Below are 21,688 nucleotides of genomic sequence, written 5' to 3' on the forward strand. Positions count from 1 at the left end.
AATTATAATAATGTTATATCTATGTATATATGAGTAGTGGGGTTGAAGTGCAGTAGTTGTGTCGCAGTTAGAAAGTCAACAGCCAATCAGGCGCTTTGCCAAGGTGACGACACACATACGGAGTTTTTCTTATTTATTTCAGTAAATACTTTTTTTTAACTCAAACTCATGGAGTTATTTTGATGAGTACATTTGATTTACATTTAAAATAATAATTATAATAATGTTATATCTATGTATATATGAGTAGTGGCGGAAGTGGCGGAAGTGGAGCATTTTCCTGTGACAAGAACATTACCTGCGCTTCCACGGGTGGACCTCTTGGACCTGGCCACCATCGGGAAGGTACACACTTTCCTCGCTCTTCTGACTTTTGTTAGTTTTAGGTTGTAAATAACATCAAAAGTTAGTTTACAAGTTATATAATGTTGTTATAATGATTTCATGTTAGTTTGTTGTGTTGCCAGTTATTGTATTTGTGTAACCCTGCATGTGACGGAGAGGTGTGTCTGCTGTCTAGCGGTGTTGCTCGTGTACTGATGACATGCTTGGTGAACAACATTGTGTTTCTAAAGAGACTTAAGAGTTTAAAAGAGAAGTGTAAAAACATATTGACCAAAACTTACACACAATCAAGGATTGTGAGGTTGAGATTCAATGTGTTACTTTCAAATACAAAAAAGCTTTGAAGGAAAACTTTATGAACACATACATGCAGCTTTGATTTCCACTCATCCCTGTTTCTCTTGGCTCAGAATACAGCTATACGCTAGCAGACAAAAAACAAACTTTTAAAGGGCTACATAAAGCTGCAAATGCCCGACATCGAGAAGATGATCAGGGTATTTTTTGGGAGTACCATCTTCATCTTCACCGAGAATGAGCCTATCCTCCTCCAGACACGTCCTGAGGCTGTGATTTGCCTCTTCGAAAATGTCCCGGCACCTGCTCAGCCGTGTGGAGCAGTACTCCTTCCCAACAGCTTTTGCATAGCTGATCCAAATCTGAGTGAGGAGAAGACGAGGAGGCCGCTAAGAGACAATTACAGAGCTAAATGAAAAGTGAGAAATCTACCTGTTGGGGTCCATCAGAAGTTATTTATATTTTTAATTTTTTAAACAATGCAAGTAAGCGTTTTAAAACAATAACAATCAACAAGTTGGACATATTTATGGCCCCAGGTGTTTTTGGAGTGAAATGCTGGAGTGTAGTTCTCACCTTGACATGCTGGTGGTGGTCCAGCCACTCCCTGTAAAGGCCCTTTGGCCCACCCCTGTCGTTCTCAAATCTAATGAGCGACTCCATCAGATCCTAAGAACGATAACAGTGAAATAAAATCAAGCCAAACAAAGATATGTTATTGAATGTTTGTAATGTGTACTTGTATGTGCAGGATAAAACAAAAAACATTAACAATTATAAACAATACCTCTGGCACATCTTGGCCCAGTGTCCTGATTGCAACTTTGAAGACGGCAATGTACAGGTCTTCGTAAATTGCGGCCACACAAATGCTGAAAAAACAAACAACGACCGAAAGAAAAGTTTCACGTTCTGTTTTGTTTTGTGGATTTTTTTTATGAATGTTGTGCGAATGTCCCCGGTAAGTGGAACCTTTATACACATAGAGTTGCCGCGGACACTTAAAGACCCCAACACTTTAGTGTGTCACATTTATAGTGTTCCGGTGTTGCGTTGTTTTAGCTCGGTGGTTGAATGATTATGTGATTGTTGTCTTCCTGGTCCGTTCATTAAACCGCAGTTATCTCACTCTGTTTCAGCGGAGACTGGCTCTCGTTCTCGGTTTTATCGCCCTCGGTTTCCTCGTCAACCAAGACACTGAAGCTACGTCCTATGAAGTCACAAGCAGCAGATCTGTCATTTGACTGAGTGGAACACACCGGGTTAGATGACGTGACCCGTGAGTGCCACTGAAATACAACGTTTGCATCACAATAACACCTATAAATACTGAGTGACGTGTCCCTGTCCACGGCAGCAGGTGCTCTCTCCTGAGGCTGACAACAGTGCAGGATGTCAGGCAGTGGGAATCAGTCTTGTCTGATGGGAGCAGAGGACACCGGCTCCTTCCTGGTATGAACTCTGTTCCTGTACTACTGACAGTTACCGCCTGACAGGAGGTGCTTGAAACTTTAGTGTATTTGATCACATTCGAGTTTGTGGCTACAGTCTTGTTATGAGGCTACTGGAGTTTGTATCTGTATCTATTTATCCACACGATAAAGAGTTTGAGCAAGACACTGAACCCTGAACTGCTTTTGATGTGTCAAACTGGAAACAATCCTCTGTCAAATGAATATAATGTTTTCAGCTTTTGAAAAGGAGAAATACACCAAGCTTATTGATTAATACAAAACAAAGAGTGGTTCAAAGAATTTACTTTTCAGGAGGTATCAGCTGGGAGGGGCAAACAGAAAAGGTTTCAGTGTATCAGTTAAACTATAGTCAAGTCCACAATATATATTGTATTTATAATGGAGACAATCTGATTAATTAACTATTAGATTAATTAGTTCGCTTGATTTCATCACTGACTACCACTTTTTTATGCCCATCTAAGGTTCGGTATGGTTCATGATTGGCAGTCCTTGCTTAGACGATAAAATGGATATTGGTTTTTCTTTACGTCCATTCACACATATTGATACAGTGCAACACTATTGTATATCACTCACACACTGCCGGCACAGCCGTCAGGGCCAATTTGGGGTTCAGTGTCTTACCGTAGAACACTACAGAATTGAGAAGCCAACTACCAACCTTCTGATTAGTGGACAAACCACTCTACCTGAAGTGCCGCAGCTGCCCAGTGAGTCCTCTAGCACAGATTCATATATTTACACTGGACCCTTGGATAGTTCACTATGAAATGCACCCCAAGCTTTTATTCGAACACTTGGTGTTCAGCACCTGGTAACCATTATCTGTGAACCATTTCTCATGTTGTAATATCTGTTGCGACAGCACCTCTGTTTGTCTTTATGACTTTGTGTTGGCTCACACTACCACTACCCTAGAAATAATATTACATTTGGGCAATGCACCAAAAATATTGTTTTTAGATGTTGATGTTTTTTAGATATTCACCTCTTGTTCACTCTTTCTGTCAATCCACTATATAAATTAGTTTGTACTGCTCCAGCCATATGTCAACAGTTACAGGACTTACTGTTAAAGCTGCATTTAAAGTTCAGAACAAAGCATGTCAAACAGCTGGCTGTCAGTTGTTCAGCAAAGTGGGGGCAAGCATGAATTGCTCTGCACAACTATCCAGCCCAGTAGATGTGGAGATGTTTTTCATGTGGTGTTGTCTTGGCTCACAGGTGTGTGTGTTCCATGCTCTGGAGGAATGGGCTGGTCTTGGTCAGGTGGAGGACTACCTGAGCGTTTTGGAGTACCTGCTGTGGGTCTTCACCCCTCTGGCTATCGTCTTCATTCTGCCCTTCTTCATCGTCATACTCAGCTACCTGTCTATACTCTTCCTTCAAGTCTATAAGGTACGCAGACACTCTTCTGGCACTGCACGAACAGTGAACCACACTTCATGTCATTTTGTGAAGTTTACAACCACTCAAAATGCCATCTAGTAATTTTAGGTACAAATAATAATTTTAAGTAAAACCTGCCTGCTTGAGTTGACTGGCAGTTTCACGTTGATCTCTCTTCTGAATGAGCTCCTGTGGTACTCTGATGAAGTCAGACATGTAACATTTCTGCAACATGGCACCAGATTGGAATAGAATGCTGATAGAATGCAGCACCTTGGTGTTTTTCACAAAGATTAAAACGGCATCGGCTGATCGTGGATAGTTGTGGTCGATTGTGATCAAGGTGTAAGCTGATCGTGGAGAGTAATGGTGGATTGTGGATCGTGATGGTGGATGCTATCTTACTTTTCTTCATGCCTATTAGACAGTTTGTGAATAGGCAGCAAAATTTCTTTATTCTCCCAGACAGTAAAAATTGTTAAGCATGTTTATGATGATTGGTCAAACTATGAGAATGAGGCTTCAGCATCAAGGGTAAAACCATGTCTATTTATCGATCCCTTTATCTATAGACATAATATAATCCATAATCAGTCAAAATATAAAATGGGACCGGATGCTTTACCGTAACACATGATGCCATTAGCAGTCATCACCTGTGGTACCTTCAAGTTAAGATTAAAGAGTTCTCTTCTCTTAAAGGTTGGTAATTAGTTAATCATTAGAAGTAAAGGTGTAATGTTCTTCTATTTGGATAGGTATTCTCAAGAAATCTATCAGGAGGAAACTGAGTGCGATACAAGTGACTTAACTAGTTTCAGACCAAAACGTACGTGGACTGCTGGCTGTGTATGAATGATGAGTAATGTAAAAAGTGCTGCTCAATGAAGCGCTGTATGTGTGTGAATGACTGAATGCATGAATTGCTTAAGTGGTCAAAAAGTCGAGAAAAGTGCTGTAAAGATACAGTCCATTTTCATTTGTCCTTTTCCGGTCCAGTGTCCACATTGATTGAAAAATTGTAACTGTTGTTGTTAAATATTGAGTCTAAAAACACTTCTGGAGGTCACTGAATTTGCAGTGACCTATACTTCAGACGTACTAAAATAACAGAAAAAAAATTCTGATGTATAATGTCCTCCCAAGTTTTTAGGATCAAATTTGAGTGGAAACATGAGCAACTCATCCTTCATCGAACTGCTAGTTTTATTTTCTACATTATTTCAGTGAACAAGGGCACAAAATCATTACACACCTGTGTTTCCCCTAGGTTTACAGCTTGGGACACGGACACAAAAACTTAAAAGAATCATGATGTTCGTTTGTTTCTTTTAATGACTGATTGTTGCCATCTTCACAACTGTGTTTTAGCATGCCCTTGCTCACTGGTTAAGTAGTGAGGAAGTTTGAGGTAGTCGCCTGAAGAGAAAGATGTGTCTTGCTGCTAATAAGCTTTGGCTAAGTACAACATATCCAGTGACTTCAGTGCAAGCTTGTTCTTGTGCCAGACTTGCGCAATACGGAACTACAGGTGTGTAATGGGAAGGAGAAGAGGAGGATAATGATGGAGGTCCCCTATTACAACGTCTTGATGTTGGTGGTCATTACGAAGCACTAACATAACATTCAGGTGCATTGTTTCTATTTTGAGGCAGTGGAGAGTGGTTGTGCTTTTGACCAACAGTAATCTGGTATCAAGTCAGTGATACAGTATTTATTTTGTATCTTAAGGTAACATTGTAAAGATAGTGAAATGTGCATAAAAAGGCAGGTGTCCAACACAAACTCCACTTGTTACTTACACAGATGATGTGCTTGTTCATGAAGTGAAGCCATTTTCTCTTAATGTTCTCTCATACCAGCTGGTAAATTCACAATTTTAATATAATTCCATCTGACTATTAAAGGGAATGGGACGTGACACTCTGGTTTGTTTATTGCATGTCACTTACCATTATTATCAAGAAACTAAGTACAACTCCTTTGAACCTTGTTTCCAGATGCCGCAATCTATTTTTCGAGATGAGATGAGATTGAGACTGACAGGAGATTTAGACCATGAGTTAAGATCATTAGAATTGAAACCAGGGTTCTGGAAATCTGTTGCTGATTCAACCAGAACCTAACCTGTCCTGCTGTGTTCTTCTTACAGAGGAAGAATCAACTGAGGGAAGCTTACTCCAATAACCTGTGGGATGGAGCCAGGAAGACTCTGGCTACTCTGTGGGATGGACATGGAGCCATATGGCATGGTAATACACCAATCATCACTTCCTCCTTTTAAAATGCTGTCCATACAAACAGCACGAATAAATACAATATACATTATATACATAATATATAGTGGCATATACAGTCATGTGTGTGGATGGTCAAAACTGCCTCATTCATTCATTCATTAGATCAACACAAACCCTACTATCACAGTAATACCTGTGGGACTTTTGTTCAACAGAGGAATGACAAAAGCTCTACAATACAATGGATAAAACAGAGTGTTAATTCAGCATGAAAGTCTCAACCAATTAGTCCTTCTGCTTTTTTCAAGATGTTATTGATAGAATACATGATAACATAGCAATCATAACAAGTACAAATGGGATATATTTCAATATAATAGAACAATTATTGAGTCACAACAATCCGATTAGATCAACCTACAACACCAGGATTTCTTCTTTCTTCTTCTTCTTTGGAGCAAACTAGTGGGCTTTTAAACTGCCAGGGCTGCTCTTCGTTATAAATCCTTTTTTCTTCTCAGCTCCAGAATGATCATCATTGATAAGTATTCATTATACAGTATATTAAGGGCCGGTGACACAAAGTGAAGTACTACGTTTAATGAAAGACACAATATAAATCAACATACTACAACATTTCAACAAACGTATGTTATTTCAAATCCAAAATTACAATCAAACCCTTATTATTCAGTTAGGGTTAACCCTTCACTTCAGTTCTATTTGTATAGCGCCAAATTTTCCCTCAAATTCAGAGTGGGGACCCCTTTTTCTATCTGTGGTGTCTAAGGTGGGAAGCCTTTGACCTTGGCCATGCTCTCGCACTTGCCCAGACACGACGAAAAGCTGGACTACGTCTCGAGGAGAGGAGACGGTGTCTCTGAAAATTCCGTAATAATTTGATTTAACAACTTCAATCAAAAACTTAAGCACAGAAACCATCATCATAATTTACACAGTGTAGAGTCTTCAACTTGTGCATTATGCACATAGATGGTCACCACCTTGGAGAGGTTACTAGAACCTACGATGCATGGCGATATGGATTCCATCCTAGCAGGATTATCATTCCACCCTTCACTAATTTTCCAAAACCAATTTTTTCATGATACAAAAATTAGATTAATTATGATCCTGATCGACTTTAAACAGATACATTTAGTATTTGTTTGTTATTAATCAATTCAGATTCACAAGATCTCAATTCAATTTGATTCAATATCTATTCAGTTAAGGGTATATATCATTTTACAGCACCAATTTTGCTTGGATTTGTGTATCTGTGCAAGGAAACCTCTAACTTGGTGCATTGTGAAAATATTAAGGTAGGCCTGTCTCGATAGCAAATTTAGAAGGACGATATATTGTCCCAGTAACCACTGCAATACATTACATGTCTAAACTCAACTCTCGATACATGTTGACAGCTCAGTAAACATTGATGGTATGTATTAGGGATGCACCGATCCGCTTTTTTCACCTCCGATACCGATACCGATATCTGAGGTTTAGTATCGGCCGATGCCGATCCGATACTAATTAAACAGTCATTCCCCTGGTCCGCACCAGTTCTAAGTCACCCGCGGGCGAGTTCACCACCATTGCAGCTCCACCGGTTCCGTTCAAACTGAGCAGGGCGGGAGATCCGGACCGGGACCCGTCCGGCACCGGGCCGGCGGAGGGACCGGGAGCCGGACCGGAACCCGGAACGGGAGCCGGACCGGGACCGGGAGCCGGACCAGGAGCCGGACTGGGAGCCGGACCCGGACCGGGGTTCACAGACGCCCGGGGGAAGCTAGCGGCGGCGACGTGCGGAGTGGGCAAAGTTCCGGGTCCCGGTACCGAGGCAGCAGCACCAGCAGCCGGCAGCCCGGCTCCGGGGAGCACCGCGGCCCCGGTGGAGGCGGCTCGGCTCGCACCGGGAACCGGGGGAGAGGCGCCGGGCACTGTCGGCTCCGCACGGCGTGTTGCTTGCGTATGACGTCACTCACAGCGCACAGCATAGAATTACACAGAATAGATCAGCCGATATGGATCGGCCCATTGTCACCGATACCCGATCTAGAAATTTCTTCAATATCGGTACCGATACCGATACAAATATCGGATCGGTGCATCCCTAGTATGTATTGGGTTAGTATTTCAGTTATACTTCTATTGTGGGTTTGTTTTTGTAATCATGAATTTGCTTGCAGGCTGGATCAAACAGTTTTGCTGAACGTTCCACACCCCAGACTAAAACATTCACTGTCTGATTATAGAAATCAGACTTGTAACAGAAATCATGGAAAGTATTAGGGATTTGTCTACAGATAGAAACAATAATAATTGGCCCCACCCACAGGGGTGAAGTTCTGCTATCTCCATTGTCTTCTCAGAAAGATTCATTTAATTTACCTTCACCTTTACCTATGAAAACTCCAATCAGTGTCACATGTATATTCTTGGAGGTCTGTAATCAGCCTTATTAAAAGAGTGGGATTAAACATTGGAGCATGCATCAATCTCAGCATTTTCTAACGGTAAATATTGCCCATCCCTGCATACTGTGACCTGTCTACCAGGCTATGAGATCCATGGGCTGGAGAAAATCCCTGACAAAGGACCAGCACTGATCGTGTACTATCATGGAGCGATTCCTATTGACTACTACTACTTCCTGGCCAATGTTATCCTCCAGAAAGGACGGACCTGTCACTCTGTGGCTGACCACTTACTCTTCAAAGTCCCAGGTAGTCACACTGTTTCTCCCAAAAACACATATGGATACACTCTGCTCATATCATGATGTCACAAATCTTTATGTTGGTAATATTTTCTAATTTATTTTTTATACCTGCTTAATCTTATTTTTCCTCCTTGTCTGATCCCGTCCCCATCCCGTTCCTCCAGGTTTCAAATTACTGTTGGAAGTGTTCAGTGTGATCCATGGCCCTCAGGAAGAGTGTGTGAGAGCTCTGAAGAATGGTCACCTGTTGGGTATTTCCCCTGGAGGAGTACGGGAAGCTCTGCTCAGTGATGAGACTTACCCTCTTCTATGGGGCAAACGCAAAGGATTTGCCCAAGTCGCCATCGACTCTCAAGTGGTGCGTTGTTGTCCCTGAAAACGGCCGACCTCTGATTGTTCTTCCTTTTAATCCTATAGTTAACACCACAGGTGTCATAATGCACTGTCCCTGTGCAGCATCTTTCTCACCTAGTATTCTCTATTCTAAAGAGTAGAAAATCTTCCTCTCTAATCTTCTATTTCTTCTGCTTTTTGTTTTTCAGCCAGTTATTCCAATGTTTACTCAGAATCTGCGAGAGGGCTTCAGGTCTTCGGGAACTCTCAGTAAGTGTAAAGGGAGGTTACATCACAATTAGATCATCAAGATAATGAACTTCACTCTCTCTCTCTTTCTTTCTCTCTCTCTCTTTTCTCTCTCTCTCTCAGAGACACACAACCACAGAGAGAGAGAGAGAGAGAGGGAAAAATAGCATAGGTCATACCATGCTAATGTGTTTGGACATTGTTGCTATGTAGAGAGGAGAGTATAGTTACATATAATTATGCAGTTTGCTATTTTGTCCTTAAGCTGTTGCGTAACATGGGTTTAAAGTATAACTAGCCACAGGGCAGTGAATGAGTCAAAATGAATCCGATTTATGGACGTCTGCAGTCTTATTTCCTCTCTTTATGGGATGCCAAGTATGACCCCCTGTCTCTGTCTCTGTCCAGGATTATTCCGCTGGATGTATGAGAGGTTCCATCTACCTGTAGCACCTGTTTATGGTGGATTTCCTGTGAAATTCCGGACCTTCCTTGGGGATCCCATCCAGTATGATCCAAACATAAATGCTGCAGATCTTGCGGAGAAAGTAAGAGTTGAGAACTACATTTCTCTTTATCTCCTCTCTTGTGTTTGTTATTCCTCCAGGTGGTGACAGCCAGTGGGCGTGGTCAAAGATCAAGGTCACTGTGACCTTACAAAGCAAATATTTTTCTTTGTAAACGCAACACCTTGAGTAAATTTATTCACATTTAGCTTAAACATTAACTTCCTATGTGATTGAATCAAGTTTATGTTTTTCTTGAAGGTGAAATCTTATATCCCAGATGAGACCACAATTGTTATGCCCTGGGATTGAGTCCCCAGAAAGTACACATTGTGCCATTTAATTTTATGTTGGATGTACCAGTCCTGTGACTGATTGTGTAATCAATCCATGTCACTCCCCTCTAACCTATTACAGGCTTCACTCCAGTGGTGTCAAACAAGAGCAGGGCTGTCCAATAGACATCAGCTGAGTAACCAAGTCAGATAGGGGGATAACAGTAAGAAAGGTCAAGAACCCTGTGACCTTGCAAAAAACATTTTGGCCTAGTGAACACAATATCCCATGAACACCTTGAGGAAACCTTCAAATTTGGAAGGAACATTCACATAAACTCTACAACGACCATAGCCAGGGTTCCCGCGGGGTCTATAAAAGTCTTAAAAAGTCTTAAATTTAATAATCAAAATTTTAGGCCTTAAAAAGTCTTTAAAAGGTCTTAAATTTGATTCGGCCAGGTCTTAAAAATTTATGGATTCTCAAACTGTGTCGCGCGCCCCAGGATCGCGCGATTGGGAGGTGGAAATGTGAGGCGGAACATATGTTTTGACGTCGGCATCTCCTTAACGGTGGAACCGTAAACACATCGTTCTTTCGCCGTAGCCAGGAGTCGCGCAATACAGTCTGTGGTCGCAACCCGCGGCTCTGCAGCGGCTCCCTGTACAGTGTTGTGCGGGCGAATGTGTGTGTGTGCGAGTGTCCCCCCAGACAGCACACACAGGCCCCGAGGCTCCGCCCCCTCTCACTCGCTCAGTGAGACACACAGTGAGATCAGAGCTCATTCCCGTGCAGCCGCCGGTCAGTGACAAACAAGAGACAGTGTTCAAACACCAAGTTGAAAAGAAAGTACGAAGCCTGTCTTGCTCTTGGATTCACAGTGAATGAAGGAGGACATGAGGAGAGACCAGTGTGGATCTTAGGTCTGAAAACTGGCAGCTGACAGTATGAGACCCAATAAATTAAGAAGACACTTAGAAACATTACACCCCAGTCACATGCATGTGTTCTTTTTGGTTGAGCTTCAATGCTGTAACAAAGTGATAATAATTTTATACATTTTTTTTCTATTTTTGAAAAAGTACAGACTGATTGAGGAATGCAGTGATAAATGTCACCAAAAGTACTTCAATTAAGTTGAATTTAACCAAAGTTATTGCACTATTCTTTGAAAAAAGTGTCAAAAGTTTTTTATTTGCACATCAGAAATTACTTAAAGTAAGGTGAATTTAATGTTCATGTGTATTTTATATAAATACACATGTTAAACTTGGCCCATTTTGTCATAATTTTGTTGGGGCAGGGGGGGCATAATTTTGTTGGGGCAGGGTAGCGGGTGGGGCATGAAAAATATTCTAGCTCCAAAGTGGGGCATGACAGAAAAAGTTTGAGAACCACTGGCCTAGAGACTGAACAGGTGCGCAGCAATCAAGCGAAAAGAGGGAAATTTTACTTGTGTGTCGACGAATTTTGTAAATAATGGGGAAGTGTAAGTTTAACCCATCTTGGTTGCATAAAAGCACGTTTAGTGCGTGGGCTAAAACCAGTGGAAGAGAATGCTTTTGAAGCCCACTGTACTCTTTGCAAGAAAACAGTAAAACTTGGAACATTGGGTGTAAGGGCTTTAGAGTCACATGCCCAGTCAGATAAACACAAAACCCATGAAATAGGTCTTAAATTCTATTCAAAGTGGTCTTAAAAAGTCTTAAATTTATCTTGTTAAAACCTGTAGGAACCCTGATAGCATCTGGCAGTGCCAACCCTACAAACCCACAAAGCAATCGCAGTCTAGACTTTCTCTCATTTGAGGTTCCTCGATGATGGAATGAGCTGCCAAATGTTACCAGAGCACGATACCTTCCTACCTTAAAAAAACTCTTGAAGATTCAGCTTTCTTGAAAGCACCATGCCTTTCTAGCTAGCACTCACTGTGCAATTCAATATTTCATCTCCTACACTTTGTATTTTTAAAACATTTTGTATGCTCCCATTAATATTGAAGCTTCAGAGTGCTCCACAAGTTGTAAGTCGATTTGGATAAAAGCCTCTGACAAAATTTGTAAATGCAAATTGTTGCTGCATTCATGCTGTTATAAAGAGCTGCTGTCAGAATAAACCGGTATAAACAGTTACAGTTTTTTTTTTTCACAAAACATGGCATGCTCATATCTAATGTTGCTAACCAGTTGTTTTGCTCTGCAGGTGCAGCAGGCTGTCCAATCTCTGATAGACCAGCACCAGGTGATCCCAGGGAATATCCTGAGAGCCTTGATGGAGAGATTCTACACCAAACACAAAGATCATTAACATCAGCAGCACAACAGAGAAAAACTGTCACGTCTCAAATTTCTTCAGTGTGCATATTTTTGGAGTATTTACACAACTTCCTTCTCTTCCCTGTTTAATAAGACATCGGTTGGTATGTCTGTTTCGAACTTGGTTAGGGTTGGGGACTATCGGAATCAGTAGTTTTCCGGCAATTTATTTTCGGGACTTTTTCAGGAAATACGTTTTATTTCTAATTGAGCATCGCTTGAGTTCAGGCAAGTCGTGAAGTTACGTTCAGACAGAATCCAGTATGTCAGGTGAGGGAAGCAGATCTCTATGCCAGCCCACATCAGCTGATGGCTCAGCTGATCCCCTCCGTGGCATTTAATTGGTCAAGCTTATATTGCACACTTTATTAAAGGTCCAGTGTGTCAGATTTAGGTGAAAGGGATCAATTGGTAGAATATTAAATATAAAATAATCCTACTGATGTTTTTACTTGTGTAAATTGTACGAATTGTTTCTTTACCCCTGAATGGGTTCTTTATATTTACTTCAGGAGCGGGTCCTCTCTACGGAGGCTGCCATGATTTTGAAAGTAGCCCAGACTTGACACACTAAACCTTTTGAGTTGTTATGACAACTGAAGGCTACCACAGGTTATCTTCCACGAAGGGGATGGTGAGGTGAGGGGTATTCAGCTGCAACATGCAACTTCACCACTAGATTTCACTCAATTCTACACACTGAACCTTTAAAGCTACTTTACTCTGCCCACTCTTTCTGCTTCCACTACAAGCCACTTTGCCACCCACCTCCACCCCAGCCGCCCCTTTCTGAATTCTACCTAATCAAAGTCATGCGTTGTCATTGATGCCTTCTCTGGTCTGTTCTGGGATCTTTAATCTTCTGCTCTCGTTGTCTCACTTTCCACAAAGGCTCACGGAAGGGTAAGGAGTTGTTCTCACCCTACCTTGTGCTTTCCACACATGCACTTGGAAGGACAGGGATATCTCAATGATGCTTTTCTGTATTGTCCAGGTAAAGCTTAAATCCTGAAGTAAAATACCTTTGTCCAATAAGGGCAATTTCAATGTTTATAACAGCCTTCATGAGTAAACTAGCAAATTGTTTTAATGTCAGGATGGACTGGAAGATGATGCTACTTAGATCTGCTTTTAAGCTAAAACAGTCTGTTGTTTGATCGCAGACTAGTGAAAAACACTGGAACTTTCTCTCAGTATCCTTCAGTGTTTTTCAACTATCTTGTGCCTAGGGTTGGGTACCGAGAACCGGTTCCATATAATACAACCGATACCTACCCGGACCGAAATGCAACGGAGATTTCGGTGCCTCATTTCGGTACCTGAGCCAATCAAAGCCTGAGGTCTCCGCTCGTCCCGCCTCCTCACACTTCCGCTCCTTCCTTCACGGATTTCGGCCGCGGCTGCCGGTGGACAGACTCTTGTCTCCGCGCTGCCCGCGCCCCGCGTGCGTCAGGGCTTCCGTGCAGGTGGTGGGGGGGGAGGATCTCCTCGCGGGACCTCTCCCCTCGAGGAACCCCTGGCTGCAGCTCGCAGATCGAGGAGGAGCTTAATTTTCCCTAAATGTGGGCTGGTCTAAACGTTTAAACAAAAAAGCGGGAGATCGTATTTCCGTCTGAGTCCATAATACTGCGCGCTTTTCTGCCTAGAGGTAAGTTGCCGCTCTCTGTTAGTGTACATTGTAAACTAATGTATGGATAGACCAACAAGTTGATAATTAAAATATTCATGCAAGTAACATGCATAGGCCTAATGTTTATGTCATGAGGTCGTTTGAATAATAGCATTTAGGCAGTGTTTTTCCAGCTTTTTTAACCCTTTTGTGCATGGCGTCCACATATGACGACAATTAAATAAACTCCAATATTTTGGGCTTATCATGGTAATATTCTCTAAAACCACATTGGTGAAATATATTTCGTGAAACATTGAAACCTGATTTAAATTTGCTTTTCCCCTCCAGATTTGCCTACATTGTATCGCCATTGTATCGCCATCCTACCACAGCTCGCACACGCACACTGCACAACCACATTGCACCACATAACACACACATTACAAAACCAACAGTTCTTTTAAGAACTACTGTCTGTCTGTCTGTCTGCCTGTGTGTCTGTCTGACTGTCTGTCTGTCAGTCACTGTCAGTGTCCTGATTTTCTCTGGTCAGGTAGGTTCACTGCAATGCTTAAAAAAAATCATATTTCATATCCAGGTTTATAAAAACAGTAACTAATGCGCTATATTTGTGTGTGTTTCTACCCTATAGTATGTCTGAGAGAAATAAAGAAGGTAATCAATAAATCATTCACTGGAATTAGAGTATGATAAGGCATAATAACAGGATTCCAATATCAACATCTAATGCATGGCCTTATTCTTTGCATAGTGCATTACATTTTGAAATTGGAATTCTGCATTGACAATGGTCAAAATAAATGTAATGAAATACATTCCTTTATTCCTTATGTGTGTCCATTTGTTACCCACAGCTACTTTGATTGACCTTGTGTTGCCTTCATACATGTGCGTGCGTGTGTGTGTATGTGCGTGACAGGTGTCCCACTGCGATCCCCCCCGCTACATGGAGCCCCACATCCTGGGCTGGAGGCCTCTCATGCTCAAGCTCAGGCTCATTTGAAGTATCCTCTTCCTGAGGCCACCCCCGATGACGTCAATGTGGTAAAAAAGATAACAATTTCAGTGTCAATTTCAGATGGTAAAACTTATGTTTTAGCAGGGGTTTAAGTGATGCTGTGCCTTTTAATGTTTATTCTTTTCCCCTCTGATATATAGAGACACATTACTATACTTACGGATGGTGATACACCAAACATTAATAAGATCACCAACAGTGAACTGTTCCACTGTCCCTTCTGTAAATACGTGGGTGCAAAATTCAAGGTCGACTACCATGTAAAAGGCCATTCGTCAGTGAAACACAAAGGTGCTTATCTAAAATATTACACAAATGAATTACTCTGTATTTTTTCACAAGTATGAATCTTACTCCCTCAATTCCTCTCTTACAGAGTTCACAATAATCAAGTGTGGATTAAGTTGTCGGACGGCAACACATTTTCATTGTTGCTATTGTGCAGCAACACTTAGAAATCGATCGCAATTGGTAAGGCACCTACAAATACACCAGGAGGAGGTGCAAGCTGCAGCCCCTGTACAGCACTTTGTGGCCCCCGCTCAACTCCCTCAGCTCCCCGTGGCCCTCGCTCAGCTCCCCGTGGCCCTCCCTCAGCTCCCCGTGGCCCTCGCTAAGGTCTCTAAGGTCCCTCAGCTCCCCGTGGCCCTCCCTCAGCTCCCCGTGGCCCTCGCGAAGGTCTCTAAGGTCCCTCAGCTCCCCGTGGCCCTCCCTCAGCTCCCCGTGGCCCTCGCTCAGCTCCCCGTGGCCCTCCCTCAGCTCCCCGTGGCCCTCGCTAAGGTCTCTAAGGTCCCTCAGCTCCCCGTGGCCCTCCCTCAGCTCCCCGTGGCCCTCGCTAAGGTCTCTAAGGTCCCTCAGCTCCCCGTGGCCCTCCCTCAGCTCCCCGTGGCCCTCGCTAAGGTCTCTAAGGTCCCTCAGCTCCCCGTGGCCTTCCCTCAGCTCCCCGTGGCCCTCGCTAAGGTCTCTAAGGTCCCTCAGCTCCCCGTGGCCCTCCCTCAGCTCCCTGTGGCCCTCGCTAAGGTCCCTCAGCTCCCTGTGGCCCTCGCTCAGCTCCCATTGGCTCCTGCAGAATGTTCCACTGCAACTAAAGCATCAAGTGAGCAAAATAAATTCTGTTGTCCTCATTGCAAGTTGATTTTAAACAAAAAAAACTTCAAAACACACAGCAGGAGAAAACACACCAACCTCCTTGAGACAATAACGAAGGACAGATTTTTGGCCTGTCAGTGTATCGATGGCACACATGGTGTGTTTGCAGTTGAAAAATCTTTTTGTGGTCCTGCAACACCCATACATGTAATCAAGAATATGTGGGGGCCAGCACAGAAGATCATCTGTGAGGTCGACCAGTGTCGTTTGAATGCTGACTTTGCTCAAAGGAGCGGGATGTTGCCTTTCGAGTGCCACCACATCCGATCATTATTGTATTGCCCACGCACTGACGGTCAAACCGTGACACTTCCAGGTGAGGCCTTGGAAAGAATGGTGGAAAACAAGTGGTTTGGTGAGGAGCGTAAGGCCGGCCTCTTGCGTTTCCAAAAAAATGCTGATGCTGAGGGTGTGCCTCTGTCTGTGCACTTGACTGTAGGTGGTCCACCATCTAAATTTCATATATCTGTTTATGAAAAAAAGGTAACATACCACAGCAGGTTGGGAAGAGTTATTGTGGCATATGATGCAAAGCAAAACACCTGGCATTGTCCCTGCTCTAAAGCGAGACAATCCTGTATCCATAAAGCTGTTGCTAAATGGCATCTGTTTGTAACAAAGAGGGAGCTTTTTAGGAAGGTGAAGAGCACAGAGGAAGAGACACTTAATCTTACCGAGATCAGCACAGTCCAATACGACAGCGACTCTGAGGACAGTTATCCACCAGATGACAGAAAAATCGCAAGGATGCTTAAATACCTCCTCAACAACAAAAAGCTCCCGGCAAATATACCCCAGGCTCTCATAGAGCAGTCGAGAGAGGGGAGAAGAGACGACAGCTTTCCTAAGCACCTTATCCCCAGAGAAACAAAGTGTGTAGAATGTGAATACACACTCTGTGAACATCTGATAACAGCGAAAGGCAAGATCCTGACAAGCACAGGTGTAGTTGAAGGTTGGTACCATCACAGGTCTTTCTATTGTGTTCTTATCAGTTAATGGGTGACATAATTTATATGTAGCCTACATGAGAAAAAGAAAAAAATGTTTCTACTAATCTCAAATGACATAAAAGCAATAATCATGATCTTTGGTTGGACTGTGTTTTTAGGAATATCAACATACAGGAAATCATGCCTGAACTGTGGCATGATTTACAGATACCAGGAGTGGGAGGAGGGTATCCACAACTTTGATGACCACATCATCCTGTCTCTGCACTTGTGCCTGATGGTCAGGAATGCACTACAGGTACTCTCTCTCTCTCTCAGACACACACGAAAAAATGTGGGGAGAATAATAATGTCAACGGGACTTAGATGTGCTTTGCTACCGCAAGCACACTAATGATAAGATATCATTGCTTGTTCCTCTTTTATTAAAATGTATTCATTACAGATCATTTCTGTAAAATAAATGACGATTGAAGATGCAACTCTTACAAAATATATTACTTTTATTTTGAAATGTTATAACATTGGAATACTCCTGTTTCTCATAATTTTCCAGACCCATACAGCTATCAGCAAAGTGATAGAAATTATAGAGACAACGGAAAAGGTGTCCTTTCCAAACAAAGAAAGAGTATTGCAGGCATACCTCCACTTTGAGGCCCTGACCGACCATGAATACACGTACAGTTGTGTGTCATGTGGAAACAACCCAGCAGTTGTTGTTATGGACCTCCACAGAAAAGGGGTTTTCAATATGCCAGGTGAGTTATGCTATTATTTCACATATGTTAGCTTCATTGTTTGTATAGCACCTTATCTGTCTCTGTATTGGGTAATATCATATTACACAATATAATTATATTAGATATGGTTATGAGACTGTCTGACAAAATGTCTAGTAGAGTCACCTACAACAAGGTGTTTGAGAAAGTGTGGGGTGCTTCTGGTAAGTGAAATGATATGGAATGTTGAAGATATTTTCACTTTGTTATACATTGTTGTGTTAAAGAAATTACTTATCATTATGTAGTAGGTTAGCTATACATGCTCCTAATGTCAGTTATTACTGTTTTTTTCTGTTTCACAGGTGGTTGGGCAGTTATCACTTGCCCATGTGGGGTTGTCTTTTCAGTAAAATTCAACCTTAGAGCAGAGAGTCCACGTGACTTTGTCGACCTCTTGCTGTCCTGGAAACACCTCCCCAATGTGGCTGTGTATGATTATGCCAGGGGTCTGGCACTGCATGCCAACCACAGGCAGCCAGGAATATTTGCCCCTTTTCAGGGAAAGTTACTGGATCCCACCCCAGAAAACGTGAAGCAGGCCTCGGAGGGAAAGGTCCATGTCAGCTTGCCCTGGCTGAAATTTCAAAAAAAAGCCAGCTGACAAAGATGGTCACCCTCTTACTGGATCTTCACAGCATTTTGCTTTAAACAATGTGTTCCACCAGGGGAACAGCAAAGACCAGTGTGAAGTTCTAAGAAAACTGGAGCTTGTTCCTGAACTTGCTGGTCTAATTAACAGCCAGTGTGCCGAGCAGCTGTTTTCAGGGATGAGAAAAAACAACTACTTTTTAAATCAGACAACCCCATCAACACACATTTTTCTACAAAGAAACATTCTCCACCACTACAACATGGCAAGAAACCAAACAATCAAAAATCAGTACAGCAAGATTGTTCCTCCAGATGTTTCATTGCAGTTTGACACCCATGGAAGGGTAGTCTTAGGTATGGAATTGAATAATTATGCACATTTGTCGTCTTCATCTACTTTAGACAATAAAGTTTGTTGCATGTTTTTCCTATAGCTCACTCCCCATCAGCTGCGATGTCAACTGGGTCATATGGGAAAGAACAAGAAGACTCTCATGAGTATGAGTCAGAAGTAGAAATGCAGTGTGACACCCTTGGAATGGTAGTCTTAGGTATGGGATTGAATATTTATGCACATTTGTCGTCTTCATCTACTTTAGACAATAAAGTTTGTTGCATGTTTTTCCTATAGCTCACTCCCCATCAGCCGTGATGTCAACTGGGTCATCAGGGAAAGAACAAGAAGACTCTCAAGAGTGTGAGTCATGGCTCTATTTTGCACATCAATCAAATGAGAAATGTGACATTTCACACTTAATTTAATTTTTCGGTTGTTTCTTTCTACACTAGTAAATGATGACAGTGAGCAGAGACCTCATGGACACTTCCCTAGTCTCCACAAGTTTTCAGCACACAGAGCATACTGGGGACAGAAACTCCAAGACAGCCAGGAACAACTGGTAAAGTTAACCATTGTGCCACTGTGGTTATCTATGAATGTCACTCATATAATCATACATGTATAAAGACTTTGTTTTCTTGCACTAGCTGTCTCATGTCTTGGATGAGACCAAAAGTCACACTCAGCACCTTGCAATGGTGAATAACATCATCCTGACCCGCTTTGACTTTTGGACTCTGGGTTTGCAGCAGGACATGGAGGGAACGGTAGGCATAGAGAATGTGCTGTGCTGATATGGTTTATGTAATATTTTTCAAAATCTTTCAATAATTTGTGTTTATGTGTTCTACTAGATCCTGAACTCTTGTCTCAAAATGATTGAGAAGGTAGTGTAACTCCTGTGAAATATTTAATTCAAAATGATTGGATAGTCTAGTTCAACAGTCAATATATTTTGAGAGTAAGAGATTTAGCAAACTTTCTCTGTTATAGAGAGTAGAGAACCTGTTTGCTGCAGACAGCTATGTCATTTCCTCTTGGTTCCCACCATCATCGAGGAACCCCATGGATCACCTTCCGGTAATTTGTTTAAAAGTTTTGCTTTATTGAGTGAAGTTTGAGCATTTAATATTCAGCTATCGTTGTCTTTTTAAAGGATAATGCAGCCAGTCTGCAGTGGATTATTTTCCCAGTGTCCGTACCTGGACATTGGATACTCTGTGTAAATACCTTTTTATATTTTCTTCCTTTTTTTTCTTTACACAACAAGTTGCTCATTGCTGATTTGAATGTTTTTCTATAATTAAATCCATGTGAGTTCTGCTGGGATTCCAGGAACATTACACAACTCACTGCAACTGGTTTTATTTGAATTGAAATATTTAACAGATACTGAGGCCACAGGCTAGGGAGATTTTCTTCCTAGATTCCCTCTGGGGCAGCGGTTGGAGAGATGAGAGTAGAACCAGTCTATTCAGGTTTTTAGGGCAACTCACATAATCCCATCTGGACAGTGGTAGTTCTGTTTTAAACCACTTGTCCTTTTGTTGGTTTTAATCAATGGTTCTGTTTTTATTTGATCTAAAATATTCCATTCCATATTCCAACAATTTTCATTCCTTAAACAGATGAAAAAAAGAACTATTTATCTTTTTGAGTTGGGCAGTTCTGTTTAAGCCCGTTATGAAAACTTTTTTATTTGAAGTTCCAACCTCTTCCTTCTTCAGTTCAAGCTTTGTTCCAAGCGTTTATGCATGCTTTTCAATCAAAAGTTGATTGAAGTTGAGTTACTTTTATTTACTTCGCTTATTATTTGTACAGACACGTAGCTCACAGCCTCTCTTCTGGCCCCTGGAGAGAGCTTGGTGTGGATGATGTCCAGGTGAGACATTACATAATAGCATTTGCTAACTTTTTACTATTTTCTTGCCATACTTTTATTAAAATACATTGTTCACACCTCAGGGCCTAACAAAGCAAGAGTTCTCCAACAACTGCGGCGTGTTTGTTTTGATGGTAAGACCTAATCAGCATGTTATAGCATTGCTGTAAAAATGTTTGCTTGCTACATTAAAACCACATTAATTTGTATTGAAAAAAAAGTATCATTGGGAATACGCCTGACATTATATTAACCAGTACCTCTTGACTTACAGTACACTCTGTACATTGTAATGGGGGCCAAGTGCGATTTCAGCGAGGTATGTGTAAATCGTGACACATTATGCTTAGTGTACAAGGTGTTATTTTTTTTTTACAACATATTAACATCTTCCTGCATTTCCTTCTTCAAAGGAAAACATGCTGCAAATTAGGAGATGGTGGTGTCTCACTCTCCTGCAGAACTTCCCCATGCCGTAAGTGCCCTGAATATCACACTTTTGAATCAAATCACACAAAAAAACAGTTTTACTCACTGTCAACAGACCAACATGAATGTTTTCATAGTGAATGTATGTTGTCATTAAATCACTAAGGTCTGAAGAAGACCGATTGCAGGACAGGAAACGGCGACGAGTGGAAGGAGGGCTACAGGTGAGAGGTCATGTGATTAATTAGTCTTGTAGTCAACTATTGCTAGACCAAATCGTAATCCCTCCACTTATTTCAATTATCTGTTTTACATCTTGCATTGTTATTGTGCCTATAAGAACTGCAATCTGTTTCCTTTATAGACGCTGGGAAATTGACAAACTGCAAACCGGGAACAGGGTTGGAAGGATGGTGAAAATAAAAAAAATCAATGATGCAAAGTCTTCTGTCTGGTTTATTTGACTTAGCTAATATAATTGAGTGTTCAAAATAATATGTGTCTGGTTTTTATATATATTTATTTATTCATTTTTCATAGTAAAAAAAGACATTTGACAAGTTAAAAGTATGTCTCTAAGTCATTGTGCTGTGCTGTATTGACGTTTGAGAATGTGCTGCCGGATTTGCGCCACAAGATGGCGCCCCCGAGCTCGAGCGAAACGTTTAGACCAGCCCACATTTAGGGAAATTTAAGCTCCTCCTCGATCTGCGAGCTGCAGCCAGGGGCACTTGCTCCCCTCCGCCGGGCGC

At 41.9% G+C, this 21,688-nt stretch overlaps 1 protein-coding gene and 1 pseudogene across 1 annotated transcript; both read left to right on the forward strand.

Moving 5' to 3' along the window:
* Positions 1–2,034: 2,034 nt before the first annotated feature.
* LOC133024918 (monoacylglycerol/Diacylglycerol O-acyltransferase-like) lies at positions 2,035–12,148 on the forward strand. Its single transcript, XM_061092085.1, has 8 exons — positions 2,035–2,094; positions 3,345–3,518; positions 5,662–5,761; positions 8,314–8,481; positions 8,642–8,835; positions 9,020–9,080; positions 9,468–9,607; positions 12,044–12,148. Exons 1-8 carry the CDS (start codon positions 2,035–2,037, stop codon positions 12,146–12,148), a joined length of 1,002 nt encoding a protein of 333 aa, XP_060948068.1.
* A 2,039-nt stretch (positions 12,149–14,187) lies between these two features.
* Positions 14,188–21,378, forward strand: LOC133024872 (uncharacterized; annotated as a pseudogene).
* The last annotated feature ends 310 nt before the right edge of the window (positions 21,379–21,688 follow it).

The sequence above is a fragment of the Limanda limanda genome, chromosome 18, assembly GCF_963576545.1.
Source record: "Limanda limanda chromosome 18, fLimLim1.1, whole genome shotgun sequence".
Classification (NCBI taxonomy): Eukaryota; Metazoa; Chordata; class Actinopteri; order Pleuronectiformes; family Pleuronectidae; genus Limanda; species Limanda limanda.

What these genes read in the sequence shown, in the direction of transcription:
- LOC133024918 (XM_061092085.1), top strand. Translation starts at nt 2,035, where the DNA reads ATGTCAGGCAGTGGGAATCAGTCTTGTCTGATGGGAGCAGAGGACACC. An exon ending in ACATGGAGCCATATGGCATG is followed by an intron (nt 5,762 to 8,313) that starts GTAATACACCAA and finishes CCTGTCTACCAG; the next exon opens with GCTATGAGATCCATGGGCTG. An exon ending in CTTACTCTTCAAAGTCCCAG is followed by an intron (nt 8,482 to 8,641) that starts GTAGTCACACTG and finishes CCGTTCCTCCAG; the next exon opens with GTTTCAAATTACTGTTGGAA.